Raw genomic sequence first — 22,689 nt, forward strand, 5'->3', positions numbered from 1 at the left:
AAAGAAATGTATTTATGGGAATAATATTTATTTTTTTTCTTCTTTATTTAGGAATTATTTTTTTTTTTTTACACATGTGGAAAAATTTTTTTTAACTTTTTTACTTTGTCCCAGAGGGGGACATCACAGATCGCCGATCTGTTAGTGTGCACAGCACTCTATCAGATCGGCGCTTTCACTCACATCGCTGCAGGCTGCAGCTTTCATCTGGACCCGGAAGTACTCCCTGCAGGACCCGGATGCAGCCCCGCGGCCATTTGGATCCGGGGCCTGCAGGGAGGAGACGCTCGGTACAAGGTGAGTACATTCCCTTGTACCAATCATCTCAGGGAAGCCCGCAGGGAGCCCCCTCCCTGCGCGATGCTTCCCTGTACCTCCATGTTTGATCGCGGTGTGCCGGGGGTTAATGTGCCGGGGGCGGTCCGTGACTGCTCCTGGCACATAGTGCCGGATGTCAGCTGCGATAGGCAGCTGACACCCGGCCGCGATCGGCCGCGCTCCCCCCGTGAGCGCGGCCGATCAGCTATGACGTACTATCCCGTCACTGGGAATTAAGTCCCAGGTCACCTTGATGGGATAGTACATCATATGGGATTAAGGGGTTAATATGCAGATTTTGTGGTTATGTATTGTGGGTACCATGACCTACTGGAAGAGCAACTGAGGTGCTAGACCAGCAGAACCCACCCATCAGTGACCCATTTTACAAACTACATCTCTCAATGAATTCATCTAATGGTGTAAGAATTGATCCACAGGTTTACTAGCAATTTTGACTCAATGGGCGTTTTCCAGAAACAAGCAGCATTGGATGTTGCTGAGTAAAACTTGAAAATCTGCTCTTGTATTGCCCCGTACATTATAGTGCCCATACATTATGCTCAGTTAGTGCTAATGGAGACATGCTCTCGTAACTAAAGGAGGCTGTCATTGTTGTAGAAATGAAAAAAACATGTGGACACTAGTGTTGAGCGATACCGTCCGATACTGGAAAGTATCGGCCGATACCGGCAAAGTATCGGATCTAATCCGATACCGATACCCGATACCAATACAAGTCAATGGGACTCAAGTATCGGACGGTATCCCTGATGGTTCCCAGGGTCTGAAGGAGAGGAAACTCTCCTTCAGGCCCTGGGATCCATATTAATGTGTAAAATAAAGAATTAAAATAAAAAATTTTGCTATACTCACCTCTCCGACGCAGCCTGGACCTCACCGAGGGAACCGGCAGCGTTCTTTGCTTAAAATGCGCGCGTTTACTTCCTTCCGTGACATCACGGCTTGTGATTGGTCGCGTCGCCCATGTGGCCGCGACGTGACCAATCACAGCAAGCCGTGACGTAATTTTCAGGTCCTCAATGCCTAATTCTAGGCATTCAAGATTTTAAAATTACGTTCCGGCTTGTGATTGGTCGCGTCGCGGTCACATGGGCGACGCGACCAATCACAAGCCGTGACATCACGGGAGGCAGGAAACGCGCGCATTTTAAAATTACGTCAGAATTAGGCATTCAGGACCTGAAATTACGTCACGGCTTGCTGTGATTGGTCGCGTCGCGGTCACATGGGCGGCACGCAACCAATCACAAGCCGTGACGTAATTTTAAAATGCGCACGTTTCCTGCCTCCCGTGACGTCACGGCTTGTGATTGGTCGCGTCGCCCATGTGACCGCGACGCGACCAATCACAAGCCGGATCGTAATTTTAAAATCCTGAATGCCTAGAATTAGGCATTGAGGACCTGAAAATTACGTCACGGCTTGCTGTGATTGGTCGCGTCGCGGCCACATGGGCGGCACTCGACCAATCACAAGCCGTGACGTCACGGAAGGAAGTAAACGCGCGCATTTTAAGCAAAGAACGCTGCCGGTTCCCTCGGTGAGGTCCAGGCTGCGTCGGAGAGGTGAGTATAGCAATATTTTTTATTTTAATTCTTTATTTTACACATTAATGTTGTTTCGATACCGATACCCGATACCACAAAAGTATCAGATCTCGGTATCGGAATTCCGATACCCGCATGTATCGGCCGATACCCGATACTTGCGGTATCGGAATGCTCAACACTAGTGGACACTAAATGTGGTTTAGGCTTACTGTAGGGGTCAGACGTGAGTGGGGCATTTGAATTTAAGAGCAAAGAATTTGCTGAATTTCTTTTGGGGGCAAGGAGGTATGGCACTTTTCCAGACCCTTTGTAATACTGGTAACATGGAAGGTCCCTATATTTCCATTGATAGATGATAGTTCTGAGTGGGGACTTGTTTTTTTGTGGATTGAGTTGAAGCTTTTATTGGGAAAATTTTACATAACACTTTGGATCACGTTTATCCTGCACTCCTTGCTGAGGACTTACTGTGGTCCACTGCACTTTTATGCACGCTTAAAAAGACGAACACCACTGAATCATAGGCCACATGGCGTCCACAGTGTCTTCATCTGCCTCATTATAATGATTCTTCACCTGGAGGCTGCATCAGAATCACACATTTCAGAGATTTACTTAGAAAACCCCCGTGTAAGCATTCAACATAGAGTGCAGGATAAATGTGATCTGAGCCTTACTGCGATCTTTGGGAAGCAGAAGTAACAAATCAACAGCAGGTAAAAGATTGGTTTTATTTATTTTCACACTGTTATTCTTCAGGTTGGTGTGATTACAGTGATACCAGATTTATATAGCTTTTTTATGTTTGACTGCCATCACATATTAAAAAAATTTTTCCCAAAAAAATAGATGCGACTGTGCAGGTGCCGCAGGCGACAATTTGGTGGAGACAATTTCTTTCCTCTAGCAAAATGGAACCTGCACAATGGCATCTATCTGATTGCTGATAGTTGCTACTGCACAGGCATAGCCATTGCCTTTTTGAGTGAGATTTTTTTTTCGGAAGAAATGTGTATCACCAAATAAAATAATTACATGGACATGATACATGCGATCATTCTACAGCATTGCCTGCTGGATGTGAATTTTTTTTTAAATTATATTCAGTATGTAAAACAGGGGGCAGGTCACTGGAGGATCAGTGACTTGTCATAAGCTACACAGATGAATATGTAAGCACAGCACCACACAACTCTACCCGAAGCATGAGAATCTCATTAACTGAAAACTACAGTGTAACGGCACCTAATGTCTGCAGGTTACTCAGCACAATCCTGCTGACAGGTTCCCTTTATATTTTATATATTATATATCCATAAAGATAGACAGTGTTTATAAACAATATTCAAGATAATACAAAATGGGAAGAAAAAAATACGGTCTATAGAATTGAATAAAATACAAAGGAAAAATGAAAGAAAACTACTAAACCTGGTCACAGAAATGACTCAGAGCTTAGAGGAGGGAAGCACTCTGATTGGTAAAATGGACAGAACCCACAGCGAACTATGTCTTCCATGGACTGACAAATGACCTACACCCAACTACTGCTTTTTATTAGCTCAAAGTTACGCTCACACATCTACCCCTGATGACCTCACCTGGGGTTCTGTTTGTGGGATGTTGTCGGCCATTCAGAATTTTATGAGATATCCAACTTACAGGATATATTCACCCCTGGAGGCTCCAGGTGGTAGATATTGTTGTCATAATTTTATTGTGATTTTACCTTTACATGAAGATCACACATGAGATGTATAGCACCATGTGTTGGGCCATTATTACATTGGAGGGGTTAGTGTCACAAGGAGATTTTCTCAAACATCTCCAACTGTCATGGTGACATCAGGGTCTGTTGATTCCAAAGATTCAGACACTCCTCCATGTGACTCCATAGATAGCTATGGTCAGCACAGAGTGACTTGGGCTTTGACTTGTAGAGCTGCAGCTCCTAGAAAGATGACAAACACTAAAAAAACGTTGAAAGTAACATGCTCTATTGTGCAAAAAACATGCAAAGCACAAATCCTGATGACAAAAAAACAAGTTGTGTGCATGAAATTTCTGAAATCTCATAGACTTTGCTGGTACTGTAAAATGCAGCTGAAAATTTGCATAAAAAACAGCTGCAAAAATGCCTAGTGTGAGCTTAGCCTTGCAGTGATTACAGACCATGTGAATCTCCTCTGCCTTCAGTCTGCAAAATGACTTACACCGTCGTTGTTGGTCGTTGTTTTTCAATAGGCTTAATTTCTTTGCTAGCTTTCCCCCTGGTTCTAAAAACATAATGGCCAATGCTTTGTCAAGGAGTTTTCCTGCAAGGGAATCTTGTGAAGAACCTGTGCATATCCTTAAGAAGGGAGTGGTGGTGTCAGACCGCAAAAGCTCAATATAGTGCGCCATATGGGGTTCCGAGTGACAAATCATTTGTTCCCCTGAATCTTCTCATGCTGCTAGCAAGGATCTCACCAAGGTCTCCGCAGTTCAGCCCGGCAGGGAACGGGGTCTTAGTGACCATAGGTAACCTCAATGACATCACCTCCATTCACTGAGGGTGCGCTCACATCAGTTCATTCCTCAGTGGTTCTCAACCTGAATGGATGCATCTTGATACCATCCAGGTTGAAGACTATTTAGCCCCCAGACATGGATTACAGGATGGGACAGAACGACGGACAGGTATGGTATATTGTTGTTTTTTCATTCTTACAGGAAATCGAGGGCTTCGGTGGAATTAGGTGGGGTCGTATGGTTTAATTAAGATTATTAAAGGAGTCTGTGTCTTTCTTTCAATTGAATGACTTTATTCTTGTTGTGTCTTCATTTACAATACAAATGTAGGATTAGTAATGGATAGGTGTCTTATAGATGCTTCTCCATTACTAAGCTGTGGGCTTGATGTCATCTGACAATACAGCTCCACAAATATTACCCCACTTGCTCCCATCCGCCTTTCCTGTTTTCGCTTTTATGAGTGGCAGCAAGCGTCGGGACGATGAGAGCAGTTGTCCCATCAGCTGACACCAGTGACAGGAGGTAAACTTTATATCTCCGATCACAGCTGAGCGCTCACACTGTCTATTGACAGCGTGGGAACCGCAGCTTTCTGACCATCTGGGATGATTTCATCACTGATCAGAAGCAGTGTTTGCCATGCAGTCATGCACATGACAGAGCGACAAACACCCGGTGTTGAGGCAGCCGATCCTGAACAGTAACACGGACTTCCTGGTAAAGTCCATGTTCGGTGTCCATGTCCGAACAGTAGGTGTTCGGTATGGATGCAGAACTTTACTGTTCGAGTTCACCCATCTCTATTTCTAACATTTTTTCTCATTCATAGACTATGGTGGAAGATTAGAGAATTGCAAGGGGTCACTCAGTTTATCTAACTTTGCGAAACCCTTTAAGTTTCTAATCTTTATCAAGTAGGAGGGTTTAGAAAATGGCATCTGAGGGGATTCACATACTGTCCTTACGCTTGAATATTATAAATACCTTCAGGGTTTATTAAATTCATATAGTAACTACTCCTTTTGTATGTATATAGGGGTATGTTGAATGCTTGACTACTGATAAATATTGTTAGATGGCTGTGTCTCGTATGTTGTTCATCACCAGGAAATTAATAGCTCAATATTGGATAACGCATCAGGTCCTTACAATTCCGGAGTATATAAAGGAAATCATATGGTTACTGTATTTAGAAAACTCTATGCCCCAAGGATTGATGGATCAGGTTTGGCATCAAGAAAGATACAGAGATACTGTTCAGGTTTTTTTAAATACTAGGCCTATGTAGCACATCAATTCATGATGCATTATATCTCTTGGCGACACTTTTTCCAACGATTATATGTACGTAATCTCTATTCTGCCAAGCTAAAGGTAACCGACTAAATATGATATTTTCTCTTTTCTAGAACCGTGGTTCTTATTTTGCACTTTGATAGGAGTTGATATACCATGTTAAGGGGGGGGGGGGGGTAGGTAGGAAGGCTCTGTTTTCCTTTTGTCTGTAATTGTTCTTAAATTTGAAAATTTTCAATAAAAGCATTTGATTAAAAAAAGGTACCTTATATTTGGTAAAATGATCTATTTGTTGCTGCCCAATGTTTTCTTACATACAAAAAGCAGCTACAGACTGGTGATAGGTACTTTTTAAGTTGTATGCAAAACACATTTAACCTGCAGGGGAGGGGTTGACTTCTTTCTAGAGTCACAAAAGATTACCGTTTTCTATGAAGTCCATTTGTGATGATATAGCATGTGAGCAGGGGTTGTTCGGATGGGACATCCATTTTAAAGAATTTTTCCGATCTGAGCAAGCCATCACCCATCCACAGTTAACTTACTGATTGCTAGGGTTCAACCACTAAAACCCTTTTTGATCCAAAGAACCAACTCTGAAAATATTTATGGGAATAAAAAGGTGGTGCACCTGCTAAATTCATATTCATTCTCTATGAAACTGCCGGAGATAGCCAAGTTCTCTTCTCAGGATTTGTGGGGGTCCCAGTGGTGGATAGGTAATAAATAAGTAGATTATATTTGATTTACCTAGATATAGCTGAATTACATTAGAAAATTCTCTCAACAAAATTGCTAAGATGCCAATAGACTTTAGTGGCAAACAAAATGCCAAAAAAGAAGCTCTTTCGACCTACTGTATATTTGGCCTGGATATGTTAATATGCTATAGCCCTAGCAATAGTCAATCTTTAGTACAAGTACAGTCACCTTTTTCATTATAAATACAATTTGTTATTTAACTTTCCATAATGGCAGTTGTAGACAATTGTGTAGGTAAACAGATATTTATGTTATTAATTACCTTTTTAGTACAATACAGTTTTATATTTCTGGCCATATATCCGTTGGAACATTGAAAATGCTAGATGTTCTGCCAACCTTTTTTTTTTTATAGTAATACATACTTGGTATGTTACTGTAATTTAATTAATTTAAAATGAGATTATGAGTAATAATACATTTATATAAATTTGTAACACTACCTCAACCCTTGCCGCCCTTACAAATTATAAATTGTATCTGCCTTAGTAAATCATAATAAAACATACAGCATCATGGCAGGTGACATTCACTGCAAATGATAAATCTAATAATGCGTTCGCTGATCTAGACCCAGAAATCAATTGAGGATTGGAAAAATATTGGAAATAAAAAATCTGTTTTCCAAAGTGTTTTTAATTTAAAAAAATTATTAAATAATTTTGGTGTTAGTACATCCTATTCGCTTAGATCCTCAATAAGGATCTTAGTAGGAGGGTAACTAAATAATGTATAAATATTGGTTTGCCCTATTATAAGAGGGGACCCAACAACCTTATAAGAAAAAAACGGTATTTATTCTGCCTTATCTGACATCACATTTTATTATTTTTGACCTGTGACAACTTCACTTTATATCCCTTTTCTGTGACATAGTTGTCGTTATGATTGTAAGAGGCCACAGCTCAAGAGAGCTGCCGTGAACAGACTTGGCACAAGCCTCTCCATCTGGCTGATACCAGAGATCCCCTGACCTTCACCTTTTAACTCCTAACAGGGATCTGGTCTTACAACTGGGTGGAGTGGATTGCTTACATGGAAGGGCTGCTGGCCGGAGGAGTGAACCAGAAGCAGAAAGGTTACAGAGAAAGACTTGTACAGAATAATCGAAGTAGAAACCTCAGCGCCACAAAAAAGAAAATGAGACTGTAGGTCCTACAGTCCCATTTTCTATTTTGAGGTGCTGAGGTTTCCAAAGAAGAGTCACCAAGCAGGTAGTGATGAGCGAGTGTACTCGTTGCTCGGGTGGTCTCTGAGTGTTTGTAACTGGTCAGAGATTTAGTTTTTGTTGACCCAGCTGCATGATTTACATCTGCTTGCCAGCCTGAGTACAAGTGGGAGTTGCCTGGTTGCTAGAGAATCCCCACATGTATTCAAGCTGTCTACAGCTGTAAATCATGCAGCTGAGGCAACGAAAACTAAATCTCCGAGCACTTACAAATACTCGGAGACCACCCGAGCATGCTCGGGAAAACCCGAGCAACGAGTATACTCGCTCATCACTACAAGCCGGGTCAAGGCCAAGTGGTCAAGTCAGAAACAGAGCTGTAAGACAAAATGATAGTCAAAATTCATGCAGAAGGCAGAAAACAGAAGAAATCAGGAAACCAAAAGTAAGGACAAGAGCACAAGAGACGTAGCAAAACTAATTGACTGGCAGTGAAAGTCAGAAGTAAAGGTGTTTAAATAGTGGGTATCACTGCCCAAGGCTCTAATAAAAGAACAATCAAAACTAGATAATTAACCCCATAGCTCCCTGAACTAGCAGTACCAATAATTTCTAGGAATTAAACAGGACCGATGCTATCACGTGTCACTCGCAACAAAGGCAGAGAGGGACAAGAATGGGACAAATGTTACAGTTGTGCACATCATTCCATACTGGGACACCGCTATGCAAGAATCCATTATTTTGCCCCCAGTAAGTTATTGTATATGGGTATTATATATTTTAAAGTACATTATATTTGGCAAGAATTTAGCTATTTTAATATATTCTACTGTAATATTTTTTTCATATATCTCAGCTCTCGCTTTTTCTTCTGCTTTTTTTTACTATTTGTCATCCATGTACTGTGACATCATTGTATTGTTCCCGGTTTATTACATCGCTACGTGCATTATTGCTGCACTGTGACATCCCTGTGAAAGAAAAGCATTCCTTAGTCTCTTTACATGTTACAAGAATGCATATGATTTGACTAATTATGGTCTTTGGTCTGAAGCGTCGCAGAGTGTGAACATTTCAAAACGACTGGCTAAGGAACAGCAATCTCAAGTCTTCTGACATGTTAAGATCATAAAATTGCTGGTCATAAGAAAAAAATCAGGTCTGCAAAACTATAAAAAAACACCTATATGTAGATTATCCCAACCCAAAGGTCATAACGATTTTCTTTGGAGTTCAATATACAATCACACATCTCCTTCATGTGAAAAGCATATGGCATGATTCACACTGGAGAATCGTACACATAATCACAATGATGTAACCCTCATCACTGTGTAAAAGTATCACAGTTCTATATCCACACTGTGATATCATTGAGTTTTACACCTCTACACTATATTTTCCCTTTACTGTAAAATCACTGCATCTGTAACCATATTCGTATATGGATCTGTAACCAGTAGTGATGAGCGAGTATACTCGTTGCTCGGGTTTTCCCAAACATGTTCTGGTGTCCTCCGAGTATTTTGGCATGCTCGGAGATTTAGTTTTGGTCGATGCAGCTGCATGATTTGCGGCTGCTAGACAGCCTGAATACATGTGAGGGTTGCCTGCTTGCTAGGGAATCCCCTCATGTATTCGGGTTGTCTAGCAGCCGCAAATCATGCAGCTGCATTGACACAAACTAAATCCCCGAGTGCGCCAAAATACTCAGAGACCACCTGAGCATGTTCGGGAAAACCCGAGTACCGAGTATACTCGCTCATCACTAGTACCGTAACTAGGTTTTACAATACAAACTACATACATTTTTAAATGGATCTGCTTGATGTACTTACTTTAAAAATCCATTTAAAAATGACTGCATAATCTCTTTGCATTCACGTGAATTCCATCCTTTCCAGCCTCCGGTCACTATCTGGCCTATCTTTTTCTTCTTTCTTCTTAGAGGGAATCTGTCAGTAGGATCAACATTCCTAAGACAACTTTATTGTCATGTAGGTCATAGAAAGCTGAATGATGATTCCCTGATATCTGTGATCTATTGTTTTATTCCAGAGAAATTCACATTTTTCATAATATTTAAATGACCTGTTAAGATCTATGGGCCAGACAGAGATCTCCCTGAGAATTTGCCTACAGAGATTATTTTAAATGAAAGTGCGTGATTCCAGTGTGAGACATGTAATGAGTGACAGTCTGCTCCTCTCCTTGTCTCACAGTGGTATGCCTCCTTTTTGTATACAGTAAAGTAAGCTCTGGTGGCAGATTCTCAGGGAGATCTATGTCCGGCTCATAGATCTTAACTGCTCGTTTACATATTAAGAAAAACATGGAATTTTTTAGAATAAGACATCGGATCGTAGATATCAAGGTATCATTTGATTCAACTTTCTTTGGTCTACAAGCCAATATACACAGCTTCAGAGTGATGATCCTGCTGATAGATTCCCTATGAGGGCCCATACCTCTGTTTCATGTGTTCTCCCTGTTCATTATAGTTTTTATAGATACACCTCTAACACCACCAAGAATTTTACCTCCATAACATCCTCTTCAATCAGAAGAAGGGCACAAGAAAATAGCACCCCACAGATTGACACCCTCTCCTCCTGAAAGTTGGCACTCAGAAATGTAGTATCTGATGTCACCAACCTCCAAAGAAGTGGTGACATCCTTGATACAAAACATCATCAGATCCTACTCAACTTGACAGAAAATAGATGGACTCTGGAGAGTACAAAGGCTTTCATATCTAACATAAAAAAATCTTAAACACAGTATGATATTTCTCAAAAGTGCATGTGACATGGCATAACTAAAGATGAGTAAAGGTTTCGCAGGACCCTTGTCTAGCAACTAAGTCTATATTCTCTATCTGTTTGATGGGAGCCCTGATAGCTATCACCTAACTGAAGACATCTGCAGCTTCTCTTTTGAATAAGGGTACTGTCTCACAGTGGCACTTTTGTCGCTACGACGGTACGATACGTGACGTTCCAGCGATATCCATACGATATCGCTGTGTCTGACACGCAGCAGCGATCAGGGACCCTGCTGAGAATCGTACATCGTAGCAGATCGTTTGGAACTTTCTTTCGTCGCTGGATCTCCCGCTGTCATCGTTGGATCGGTGTGTGTGACACCGATCCAACGATGCGTTCGCTTGTAACCAGGGTAAACATCGGGTTACTAAGCGCAGGGCCGTGCTTAGTAACCCGATGTTTACCCTGGTTACCATCGTAAAAGTAAAAAAAAACAAACACTACATACTCACATTCCGGTGTCCGTCAGGTCCCTTGCCGTCTGCTTCCCGATCTGACTGACTGCCGGCCGGAAAGTGAAAGCAGAGCACAGCGGTGATGTCACCGCTGTGATCTGCTTTCACTTTACGGCGGCACTCAGTCAGAGCGGGAAGCAGACGGCAAGGGACCTGACGGACACCGGAATGTGAGTATGTACTGTTTGTTTTTTTTTACTTTTACGATGGTAACCAGGGTAAACATCGGGTTACTAAGCGCGGCCCTGCGCTTAGTAACCCGATGTTTACCCTGGTTACCCGGGGCCTTCGGCATCGTTGGTCGCTGGAGAGCGGTCTGTGTGACAGCTCTCCAGCGACCACACAACGACTTTCCAACGATCACGGCCAGGTCGTATCGCTGGTCGTGATCGTTGGAAAGTTGCAGAGTGTGACAGTACCCTAACTGGCCTGGTACAACATCATTGTTGTGGAATGATGGACAAGACATTACATCAAGCCAGGTCAGCTAATCAAGAAAGGAGCTGCAGATGCTGAAAGGTAGGATGTAGGTTGCAATGGTGTCATCCTTTGGTCATGGAATACTGAGTTGGCCACTGGGTCCTGCAAATCACTTCACTCATCTCTAAACTTAACATATTAATTTGTAAGGGGGAAAGCTTGCAGATCATGCCCTTCCATTCATCTCTGATTTCAAGATGATGGAATATTAAGACTATGTTCACACATTTTTTCGTTTGCAATTGCCTATCTTTTTATCCACTCAAACAACATTAGTTCACCGCTACACTTCATACATGAATCCAGATTTTTTTCCAAAAAAGTCACTATTTTTCAAACCTAAAAAAACCCTATTTTATTGCAATCCTTTTGTTTCTCCTCACTCCAAGCACAGTTTAATTGGATTAGTGATAATTAGATTAATGATATGTGTTAAAATAAAACAATGTCCTATCTAATAAACATAAAAAAAGTTTTTCCTCTAAATAATGTGATAGAATTGCCCTTTTTTGAAAAAAAATGGTTCTTGCATTGGCTTCCTTACACCTTGTTTTTTTTATGCTTGAAAGGTGGAAGCAAAGTTGTACTTTGGGATCCAGAAAAATGCAACAAAAATGAAGCAAGAAAAGCAGCAGAACCTGCATTTTGGCTACAGCTTTTTCTCTGCCAAGAAATCAGATTGCAAAAAAAAACCAGCAAAAACATGACGTGCGAACATAGCCTAAATGAGTTTTATTAAATCAACAGTCAGAAAGGAATATGTTATACAAATCATCAGCTAGAGGAGCCTTCATCAGTGACATCAGTAGAGAATATTCATTTATCCTACCTCCTCATGATAACTCCTGTGGACTCAATAAAAGCAGTATGCATCGCCCAGTAACTAAAGCACCTCTACATGATCAGGCACATACAGATACCATGGAACCAATACAAGTTTATCTCAACACAATAACATTACTGAAAATCACATCCAATTATGAAATTGCTTAATTTTCCATTATCTGTGGATTAGGCAGCACTTTTGGACAACCCATTTAATGACATTGAATGTCTGGTTAACCCGAAAGAATATTGGAAATCTGCTTTAAATAATGTACAAAAGCTGTGGCTCATTCCAAACTTTTCTAGTTTTTAGTTAATTCTGGTAAAAGCTTTTGTACAATTATTGTCCCATGAAGGACTCGATAGTCCCCCGTATTAGAAAGAATAGATTAATATGTTGGACAAAATGTAATCAGCCTATAATAACAACAGGCTAAACGTTTACCCTTTTCTTTTTTTCTTAAGACTAGAGGCAGAGATGAACAATGGAGAGTAAATTTCTTTGAAAATGCAAACTTTCCTCAACTTTTATAAAATGTACAGCAAGACATCAAAGGGTTTTATTATCTCATCCCAGCATACATTATAACAATAATAATTAATTTTCCCTTCAATCAGCAGATTCAGAGATATGCAGCCACGTTCCAGCCAACCCAGTGAGCGGTCTATATTCAGTGCATGCTAAGCTGAAGTATAGTTAGATCTGATGACTGTGAAAAAAGATGAAACAGTATGGGAAGATATTTCCTTGTGCTGTGCAGGAAAAATTACAAGCTGGGAATTATTTAACATTGCAAGTTCTGGAACGTTTGGGCCAAGTTCACAGGTTGCAGAATTTTTGGGCTCAGATTCCGCATCATAAATCTACAGTAAGTAGTTTGTCATTGTGGATTTCACCATGTTCAATGCTTGGTAATGGAGTAGGGTGAAATCCACTGCAAAATCTGCAACTAAATCTTGAAGTAACACATGCGAATTCTATCAGTGAGATCGTAATGGATTTGGATCAGATTCCAAATTTTTCTCTCTTATCAACTTCTTAAAATCTGGTTTCTGCACTAAATACTCTACAGACACTGTCCTTAGTAAAATGAACCAGTAACTCTATTAATTGTCCAGGATTTCTCCGTGACATAAGATACTGTAGATACCATCTTCAGATCCTCCAATTGCCCTGAAAATATTTTTAGAACACTTTGAGTTCTTCTTAGACTGTATCCAACTCCTTACACCTACTTCAATACAAACACAGCCTTAGGCCGGTTTCACGAGTCCCGATATTTCTGTTACTGGAAAAAATGGTACCGGACATATCAATGTCCGTGTGTGTACTGCTTGTGGCATACATGTGGCAACCATGTGTCACCCGTGTGCCACATCAGTACTACACGTCCCTGAGAAGCGGTGAGAAATTCTCACTGTGATCTGCGGTGAAGTCACTGAGATGAACTGCAGTGACCTCATGTAGGAATTCTCAGATCTGACACCCAAGATGGTGCACCACCACATTATGGGTGTCAGGTCCGAGCATTCCTACATGAACAGTTTCCTGGAAAGTGGATTGGACGTCGTGGGCCAGTTGAATGGCCAACAAGGTCTCCCGATCTGAACCTTAGACTTTTATCTTTGGGGTCATCTGAAGGCAATTGTCTATGCTATGAAGATGCAAGATGTGCAGCATCTGAAACAACGGATACTCCAAGCCTGTGCTAGCATTTCTTCTGCGGTGTTACTATCAGTGTGTAAAGAGTGGGAGAAGAGGGTTGAGTTGACAATCCAACACAATGGGTAGCACTTTGAACACATTTTATAAGTGGTCGTAAACTTGTAAATAACTCATGAAAGAATAAAGTTATGTTAAACCCAAGCACACCATTGTTTTTCTTGTGAAATTCTCAATAAGTTTGATGTGTCACATGATCCTCTTCCCATTAAAAAAATAAAGTTGGATCCAAAATGGCTGACTTCAAAATGGCCGGCATGGTCATCACTGATCTTGAAAAGTATTCCCCCTCCCATATACTAATGTGCCACAAGCAGGAAGTTGATATCACCAACCAGTCCCATTTTATTTAGGTGTATCCATATAAATGGCCCACCCTGTATAGGATTAGTAATGGATAGGTGTCTTACAGTCTTAGGGTATGTGCACATGTTGCGGATTTCTTGCAGAAATTTCCTGAAGAAAACCGGAAATTTTCTGCAAGAAATCGCATTTTTTTTTTGCGTTTTTTTCCGTTTTTTTCGCGTTTTTTTAGCATTCTGCAAGCGTAATTAGCTTGCAGAATGCTAAAGTTTTCCAAGCGATCTGTAGCATCGCTTGGAAAACTGACTGACAGGTTGGTCACACTTGTCAAACATAGCGCTTGACAAGTGTGACCAACTTTTTACTATAGATGCAGCTTATGCAGCATCTATAGTAAAAGATAGAATGTTTAAAAATAATAACAAAAATAAAAAAATGCTTATACTCACCCAGACATCTCCTCACCGGCGTCCGTTCCTCTTCCTATAGCTGGTCTGTGCGCACAGGACCTTCCGTGACGTCACGGTCACGTGAGCGGTCACATGACCGCTCACGACCAATCACAGGACAGTGACGTCATCGGCAGGTCTTTCACCTCACACCAGCTACAGGAACCGAAGCGACAGCGTGCAGTGGAGGCGGGAAGACATCGAGGGTGAGTATAGGACTATTTTTTATTTTAATTCTTATTTTTTGACCACTTATATGGTGCCCAGTGCGTGGAGGAGAGTCTCCTCTCCTCCACCCTGGGTACCAACCGCACATAATCTGCTTACTTCCCGCATCGTGGGCACAGCCCCGTGCGGGAAGTAAGCAGATCAATGGACCCCTAGGTGTGCGGAATCCCCGCAATTCCGCATTTTAATGAACATGTTGCTTTTTTTTCCGCGATGCGATTTTTTCGCGGAAAAAAAGGCTACATTTGCACAAAAAATGCGGAATACACTTAAAATAATAGGAGGCATATGTAAGCGGTTTTTTTGTGTTTTTATCACGTTTTTATAGCGAAAAAACGCGAAAAATACTTAACGTGTGCACATGGCCTTAGGCTGCTTTCATACTAGCATCGGTACGGGGCCGTCGCGCTGCGTCGGCCCGACGTACCGACGCAAACTGTGAAGAAAATGCCTGAAATTGGCAGCGGAAGCAGACTTAAGACGCTTCTGCTGCTTCATTGTAAGGTGCGGGGAGGAGGGGGCGGAGTTTCGGCCACGCATGCGCGGTTGAAAATGGTGGTCCCAACGCTCAAATAAACGTTACATGTAACTTTTTTTTGTGGCGGCGGTGCACCAAAACACGACTCAACCGTCGCACGATGGTTGCAACGTGTGGCACTGCGTTGCAATGCGTCGGTAATGTTAGTCTATGGGGAAAAAACGCATCCTGCAGACAACTTTGCAGGATGCGTTTTTTCTCCACATTGACGCATTGCGACATGCGGTGCACGACGCTAGTGTGAAAGTAGCCTTATAGACGTCTCTACATTACTAAGTCATGGGTTTGATGTCACATGACAATACAAATGTGACACCAACTCCAAAAATATTAACCCACTTGCCACTGCTACAGGGCAAGTGGTAAGAGCCGGGAAAAGCAGCAGAATTGGTGCATCTATTAGATGTATCTTTTCTGGGCGGCTGTGGGCTGCTATTTTTAGGCTGGGAGGTCAATGTCCTTGGCGCCTTACCAGCCTAGGAATTCCAGCCCCCAAATGTCTGCTTTAGTAACGCTGGTTGTCAAAAATGGAGTGACCCCATGCCATTTTTTTTTTAATATTTATTTAAATAATTTTTTAAAAAAACAGCGTGGGGACCCCTCTATGCTTGATAACTAGCCTTGCTGAAGCTGACAGCTGAGGGTTGCAGCCCCCAGCTGTGAGTTTTGCCTGGCTGATTATAGAAATTACAGGTGAACCCACCCCAGATTTTTTTATTTATTTATAGCACAGGCAGTGGGTGATGAATACTCCTATTAGCCGCTCCTACTGTCACTGTTATTAGCAGCAGCAGGTGTAGGCTGATGGGAGTAATAGTCCCATCATCCGCCACCTGATGTCTTGTTATCACTTGAATATATCTCTCATCAATCTCCCCTGTTGGTGCTAATCACCCGTCTCCGAGGAACAGCGCTTGTGCCACTGCTTCCATGATGCCCGTGCGTGTGGTACTGATGCGGCACACGGGAGGCTAATCACCCGTCTCTGAGGAACAGCGCTTGTGCCACTGCTTCCATGATGCCCGTGCGTGTGGTACTGATGCGGCACACGGGAGCCATACAGTTGCCACATGTTTGCCGCAAGTATTACACACATGAACACACATGACGCTGACATCTCCAGTACCGGAAAAAAACAGACATTTGAAACCGGCCTTAGTCAAGGCATGTTTTTTTTCTTTTACACTATCAAATCCATTGTCATTGTTACGGTTTTCTTTTACAGTAAATTTTTGTACAACACTATAATTAAATTTTGACAATCTATTTACCTCAATTACTTAACTCTTGCAAAAAAAAACATATCAAGGCCTCCTTCACACGTCCGCATAAAACACGTATGTGAAAAAACATTATGTCATCAGTGTTTTTCATCAGTGTATCATCATTGTTTTCCATCTGTGCGTCATCAGTGTGTCATCTGTGCTTACCATCAGTGTGTCCATTTTACCATCAGTGTGTCATCCGTGCTTACCATCAGTGTGTCCATTTTACCATCAGTGTGTCATCTGTATTTTTCCGGTATGAATAACGAAAAAAAAGAAATAACAAAGCATCCCCTATACTTCCTTCCTGTCTTTGCAATGGTAAACATGAACTGTACACTGGTGCCATCCATGTGCTACATTTTTCAGGGACCTATAGGTTTGTATTGGCCAATGACATTGTATTGAGTTGGCATGTATGAATGTAAAATTTGACTAATAAAACAAGTGTGCAAAATAAAAAAAAATAGTTTCCAACATGTCACAGTAAAATTTTTAATTTTGGAGATTTTTTTATTAAAAAAAAAAAAATTCCATTCTTCACAAAACAATTACACAATGAAATGCAAAAACTCGGTACAGCTGCTTATTAATTAATATTCACAGACTACTACACGCATTTTCTTCACTGCTTAGAACTTTGTCTTCCCTTCTGTATTGCTGAGCTTTGATAAATTCTCCCAATAGATACACCTTGACAGTGTTAACTAAGTACCCCATGTTATGTACATGTACTATTACTACTTAGGGTATGTTTCCACGGTTAGAAATCTGCAGCGCTTTGGACATGGCACATGTCCGCTCCGTCCAAAGTGCTGCCGGCTTTTGAAAACAGGTGATTCCGCATGTGTTCATTGAACCGTGCGGAATCACTGCATCCTATACATTGGTCGGGAAATGTATCTTGCTGAGACTGAGCATCTCCACAAGATAAATAGACATGCTGCGGTCTGGAAAGATGCGCCGTATGTCTGTCTCTGCGGGGAAGCTGGAGGCGTCCCTGCACACATAGTGGAGATGGGATTTCCTCAAATCTCATCCATTATGCTGAAGCCTCTGGCCACTTCGGATGAACACAGCGACAAACCCGCAGCGTTTACTGACCGTGAAAGCATACCCTTACTGATTTACTTGCGGTATGGTATATGCTCATTTTTGTTTTTGTTTTCCTTGGGTTTTGTCTATGAAATGGCCAAAGTGTGAACAAGCTCTTACACTTTACACCTATACCTAAAAGTCCTGCTCAGTTTTTTTGTTTTCCTGAATTGTCACTATTCTAAAATCACCCTAAAATGGCTACTGAAGAACACCCGCATAGTCACACCTAAAGTCATGTCAGTTTTTTGTGGCTGACACAGTCATCTCCAATGTGAAAAATAATGGCTGGAATTTTTGTGGTGATTGACATAAATTGAATTTCAAAATTGTTTGGATTCGCCGAGAAATGCGAACTTTATGAAATTTAACTCAAATTAGATTTGCATCAAATTGATCATCTCTATCAAATATCTATCAAAACTTAAGTCAACTGAAGTTTTCCAGAATTCTTGAAAAACAAACGTCTTCTACAATCAGATGAGGCATGTCTGGCCCATTTATTATGAATTTGTGAGAAAAAACTATCTTACAAGGAGTTATCCACTACTTGGGCAACCCGTTCTTAAATAATATATTCCCCAGTTAAAAAAAAAAACAACAACCAATACTCACCTCCTGTACTGGTGCTGTCCCAGTGATGCCAGTGCCAGGTCGATTTCTGGTCTGCTTTCCTCTCAATTTCGAAGGTTCTTCAAAAGGAAAGGAGAGCACAGCAGCCCAATTGAGCAGACATAAAATATCTTTATAGTTTCATTCTAAGAGAAAATATGGATTATAGATGTTTGCAAACTTTGCAGTGAGTTGCAGCTAAGGAAAAGCAACTATGTTTATTGAATCTGAAATAGCAAGTGACCAAGCTTACGAGTGGTTTGTTCTAAATCTGGTTTGAGTTAAGTGTCTGACTTGAGATCCAGTGACTTTGGATTCAGGGAGTTTAAAATGGAGTCGCTAGTATTAATTTACTGTTTATATTTACTGGTTATATTCCTGTGTTAGTGCTATCCCCATTAGTGAAATGTGCGCCATTTTTTAAAATACCGTCCATACCATCTTGTTGCATGTATGCAATATGAACAGTTGTTTGATGGCGCATACATTGTAGAGACATTGAAAATATAGAAAGTAGTTTGCTGCTCATGGAGCAGGTGCTCGATGGGGTAGATGTTAGGAAGAATGGTGGCATGGATCTGTAGGGCAGTAAGGCGATAAGATGGATGATAGTTAGAAGGTAGAAAGTCACTGATAGGACTGCCCACTGGACTGAAAATCCCAGACAGAGCAGAGGTTTATATGATTAAAACACAGAATATTATAAATATTTTCTCACAAAACTATATATCAAACTCCTCAGCTCCCCCTGCTGTATAACATAGTGCCTGAAGATTGGTGAAAGGTTCTCAAATGCATCATGTTGAACTAGACGCAAGATCAAGATGTAATAGTGGCTGCAGAGCAGAATAAAATTATTTTTTTTGTCTCTCTGTTCCAGAGATGTTAGCAATAATGTATTTGGCACCTTTTAAGTTCACATTTTTTAAGTCAAAGTGCATGTAATCAGGTAGTTTTCACTAATGGGCGTGTACTTCTACTCCCTGTATGATGCAGACCCATCATAAACAGGCAGCAACACTATAAGGAAAGAAGAACATGCCCCACCATAGCTTAGAGCAGATTTCTCAGTATGTGAGATGTTTGACAGACAGCCTGATCGGCAAAGCTAACTTCCCGTGAGTCAGTGGAGGCGGGGGGCCCTGAAACCAAGTTTAGCTGCTCTGTCACATTACAAACCCTTCTATCAAATTTCCTGACTATTGAGTGTGTCAATATCATACATATAAAAATAAGTGAAAGCAGTCACAGGGGAGCACAGAGGAATCAACCCAGGGAGTGGGAGATGTCGAGCACCACCGCAGCTCCAGCTGAATACCTCCAAGGGAGGATAAGAGCGTATGTCAAACAGAAATCAGTCCCAGGAGCGCTGAAGGAAACTCAGACAACATTTGTAGTTTACCACAACGCGTTTCGACGGTAAACACCGTCTTCTTCAGGTGGGAGTTTCTCCCACCTGAAGAAGACAGTGTTTACCGTCGAAACGCGTTGTGGTAAACTACATATGTTGTCTGAATATCATACATATGTCTGTTGTGCTCTGGCAACTTGTAATTGATCTGCACTGAGATCAGGGCTGCATTATATCTTGATTACTCTTGTGTGACATGTATATATAGTGAATGCAGACTTGTAGTTTAACACTAGACAACTCCTTTTAGATTTCAGCTTCAGAGAGACAGTGTGTGGGAGGGTTAGTACAGCAGAGCTCACTGCTAGGATTGGAGGAGAGTTAATGGAAGGGTTTGTAATCTGACACAGCTAAACTCAGCTGTGCTGTCTAATCATGCACAAGGTTAGACAAGGAAATCAGGGCCGTTTGTTATTACATCTCACACATTAAGAAACCTGCTCTAAGCTATGGTGGGAGTGTTTTTTCTTTGAGTATTGCTACCTGCTTATGGTTAGTTAGCATTATACAGTGAGAAGAAGTACAGGCTTCCAGTGAAAACTCTGATAACACCAGTTTAGAGTTTAAAAAGTTAACTCATTAGGTGCCAAATAATTTGTTTCTTAATTTCTCGATAACTGATAAGTAAATCTAAATATATATTTTTTTAAATTCTGCTTTGCAGCAGAATGGATATATTGTGTATCCAGATCAACAAGAATAATATGAAAAATTAAGTGAAAGGTCCTCTTAAATGCTGTCATGATCATTCTCTTGTGAAGACCAGCACGTTCAAGATATCATTTTTCTTAATATCTATCCCACTAAGTGTCTGATCAGTGAGCAGAAAACTCCGTTCCATTTTGTCAATGGATCCCAATTTATAATTAACCATATAGCATTGCCAATCCGATTAATTGAAAGTACTTACGTAGAAGATATTCAGCACTGTCGTGGTCGTAATCTGTATCTTCTGGGAAGTGATTTATTTTTACACACACCCCTCTTTTTTGACCTGAGTACGAGTGAAATTTTTAGTCACCAGATAAAAATCTCTTACAACAAATGAAAAACAATGAACTCAAGAACTGTAATAGTAAATTGTATGTGCAATGTTAGTTGCAGCTTTTTCAAGAAGATTTGTTAATATTTACCTTCATGTTGCACAGATAACATTTTCTAGATAAACAGTACCTTTCCTCCCAGCAATTTCCCATTTATAGATAAAGGGAATCTGTCACCAGGTTTTGCCATAAAATCTGAAAGCACCATAATGTAGAAGCAGAGACCTTGATTCCATTGATGTATCAATTAGTGGGCTGTTTTTTCCTGTTTTAATGCAATCAGCTGTTTTATTAACAGGAGATTATCACTACAGGACAAAGTGTCTCCTGCCTCCTGGTCCAACCACACCCCCATCACTGATTAGCAGCTCTCTATCACTACACAATGTACACTGAAAGCTGACAATCAGTGGTTTGGATGGGGCTATAAACAGGAAGGTCTGAAACGTGCGTCGGGGCGGACTCGCACGTACTGGGTTGTGGACTGTGCCCCAAATTGCCGGTAATGACTGCTGCTTTGTATAATAATAATTGAAGTTTGCACTATGCGAGATTTTAATGATTATACAGTGTAATCTGGCATTTCTTGTGGGCATAGCGGAGGTGAGATGATACGATGAAATGTACCCTATGTGATATGGTTTATACACTTTGGAGCATGGGGTTCTCAAGCTTAGGATTATAATATAATACCCCATTGCCACAATTCCAGTTTCTTGCATGGCCTATTTTTTGCACTATATTGTGTGTGCCAATTTCTGTATACGTTTGTTCCCCGTAAACTCAGTTTATTGTATTTCAATAATAAAGCTTTGTATATATCTAATAATATGGACCTCAGTATCATCTGTTCTGTTTGGTATGCTTACAGCTCAGGTCTGTAGAAGAAAAAAGTTTGATCCTATCACACCTGCTGCACCAAGTAAGCTAACTGAAGCTGTCAGATTACATGCTTCCATCAGATTACATAGCGACAATCTGCTGACAGATTCCCATTAAGGTCCATTTACACTACAAAGTTATCTAGAATGAGCATTCATAGGATTGCTTGTTTTATGATGATCTTGCAGTCTAAACATGCTGTCTAATTGCCGACTAATGGGCCAAATTCACATTCCTCTGGTGAAATAATCTTTTGGGTTGCATCCTATGTAGGAGTGATCTATTACAGATTGTTCAATGTATATCTAATGCTGAATCAGCCCGTGTAAACAACTGCAGATTAGCAAACATGTAGCTGATCTGCAGTTTTTTAGTGTCCCAGGATGTCCCATATAAACAGACTTTTAGACTGGACAGTAAAAGGTGCTAAACTAATAAGAAGGGATTAAAAAATGAATTAAGTCTAAACAACAACGAGATCATCCAGCCACAGGGTGTAGCAGTGACTTCAGTTGTGTTGAGACTCCATCGCTGCAGAAACCACATATCATGTCAACAAAACATCCATAATGGTGGGAAGAGGTGGAATATTAAGGTAAGAAGAACTTTTATTTTTCACTTTACTGTGTTAGACAACTTTTCCAAAAGTGAACATGAGGTTTTTGGTCAACATTTCGATCAAAGTGGATAAGCACACTGCCACATCACTGAGGCAGTGTCTTAATCCTTTACACCTTTGCTCTTTCTGGGATATTTGGCCCAGTTGGCGGTCCTATCAGTCACTGACAGCTTTCAATGTATGAGTGCATACAGAGGTAGCTGTCAGTCACTTAATGGACTGTTCACTGGACTGAAAATCCCAGAAAAAGCTAAGATTTAAACCACTGAAACACAAGGTCTACTGAATCTTTTCTCAAAAA

At 41.0% G+C, this 22,689-nt stretch overlaps 1 protein-coding gene across 1 annotated transcript in view; it reads right to left on the bottom strand.

The window, feature by feature from the left end:
- The window catches only part of CACNG8 (calcium voltage-gated channel auxiliary subunit gamma 8), a 175,084-nt gene that overhangs the window by 38,029 nt on the left and 114,366 nt on the right, over window positions 1-22,689 (bottom strand). Inside the window, exon 3 of the mRNA XM_077259480.1 lies at window positions 20,755-20,838. Within this exon, the coding sequence (XP_077115595.1) occupies window positions 20,755-20,838 (84 nt within the window). The remainder of the gene's footprint in view (window positions 1-20,754; window positions 20,839-22,689) is intronic.

The sequence above is a fragment of the Ranitomeya variabilis genome, chromosome 4, assembly GCF_051348905.1.
Source record: "Ranitomeya variabilis isolate aRanVar5 chromosome 4, aRanVar5.hap1, whole genome shotgun sequence".
Lineage (NCBI taxonomy): Eukaryota > Metazoa > Chordata > Amphibia > Anura > Dendrobatidae > Ranitomeya > Ranitomeya variabilis.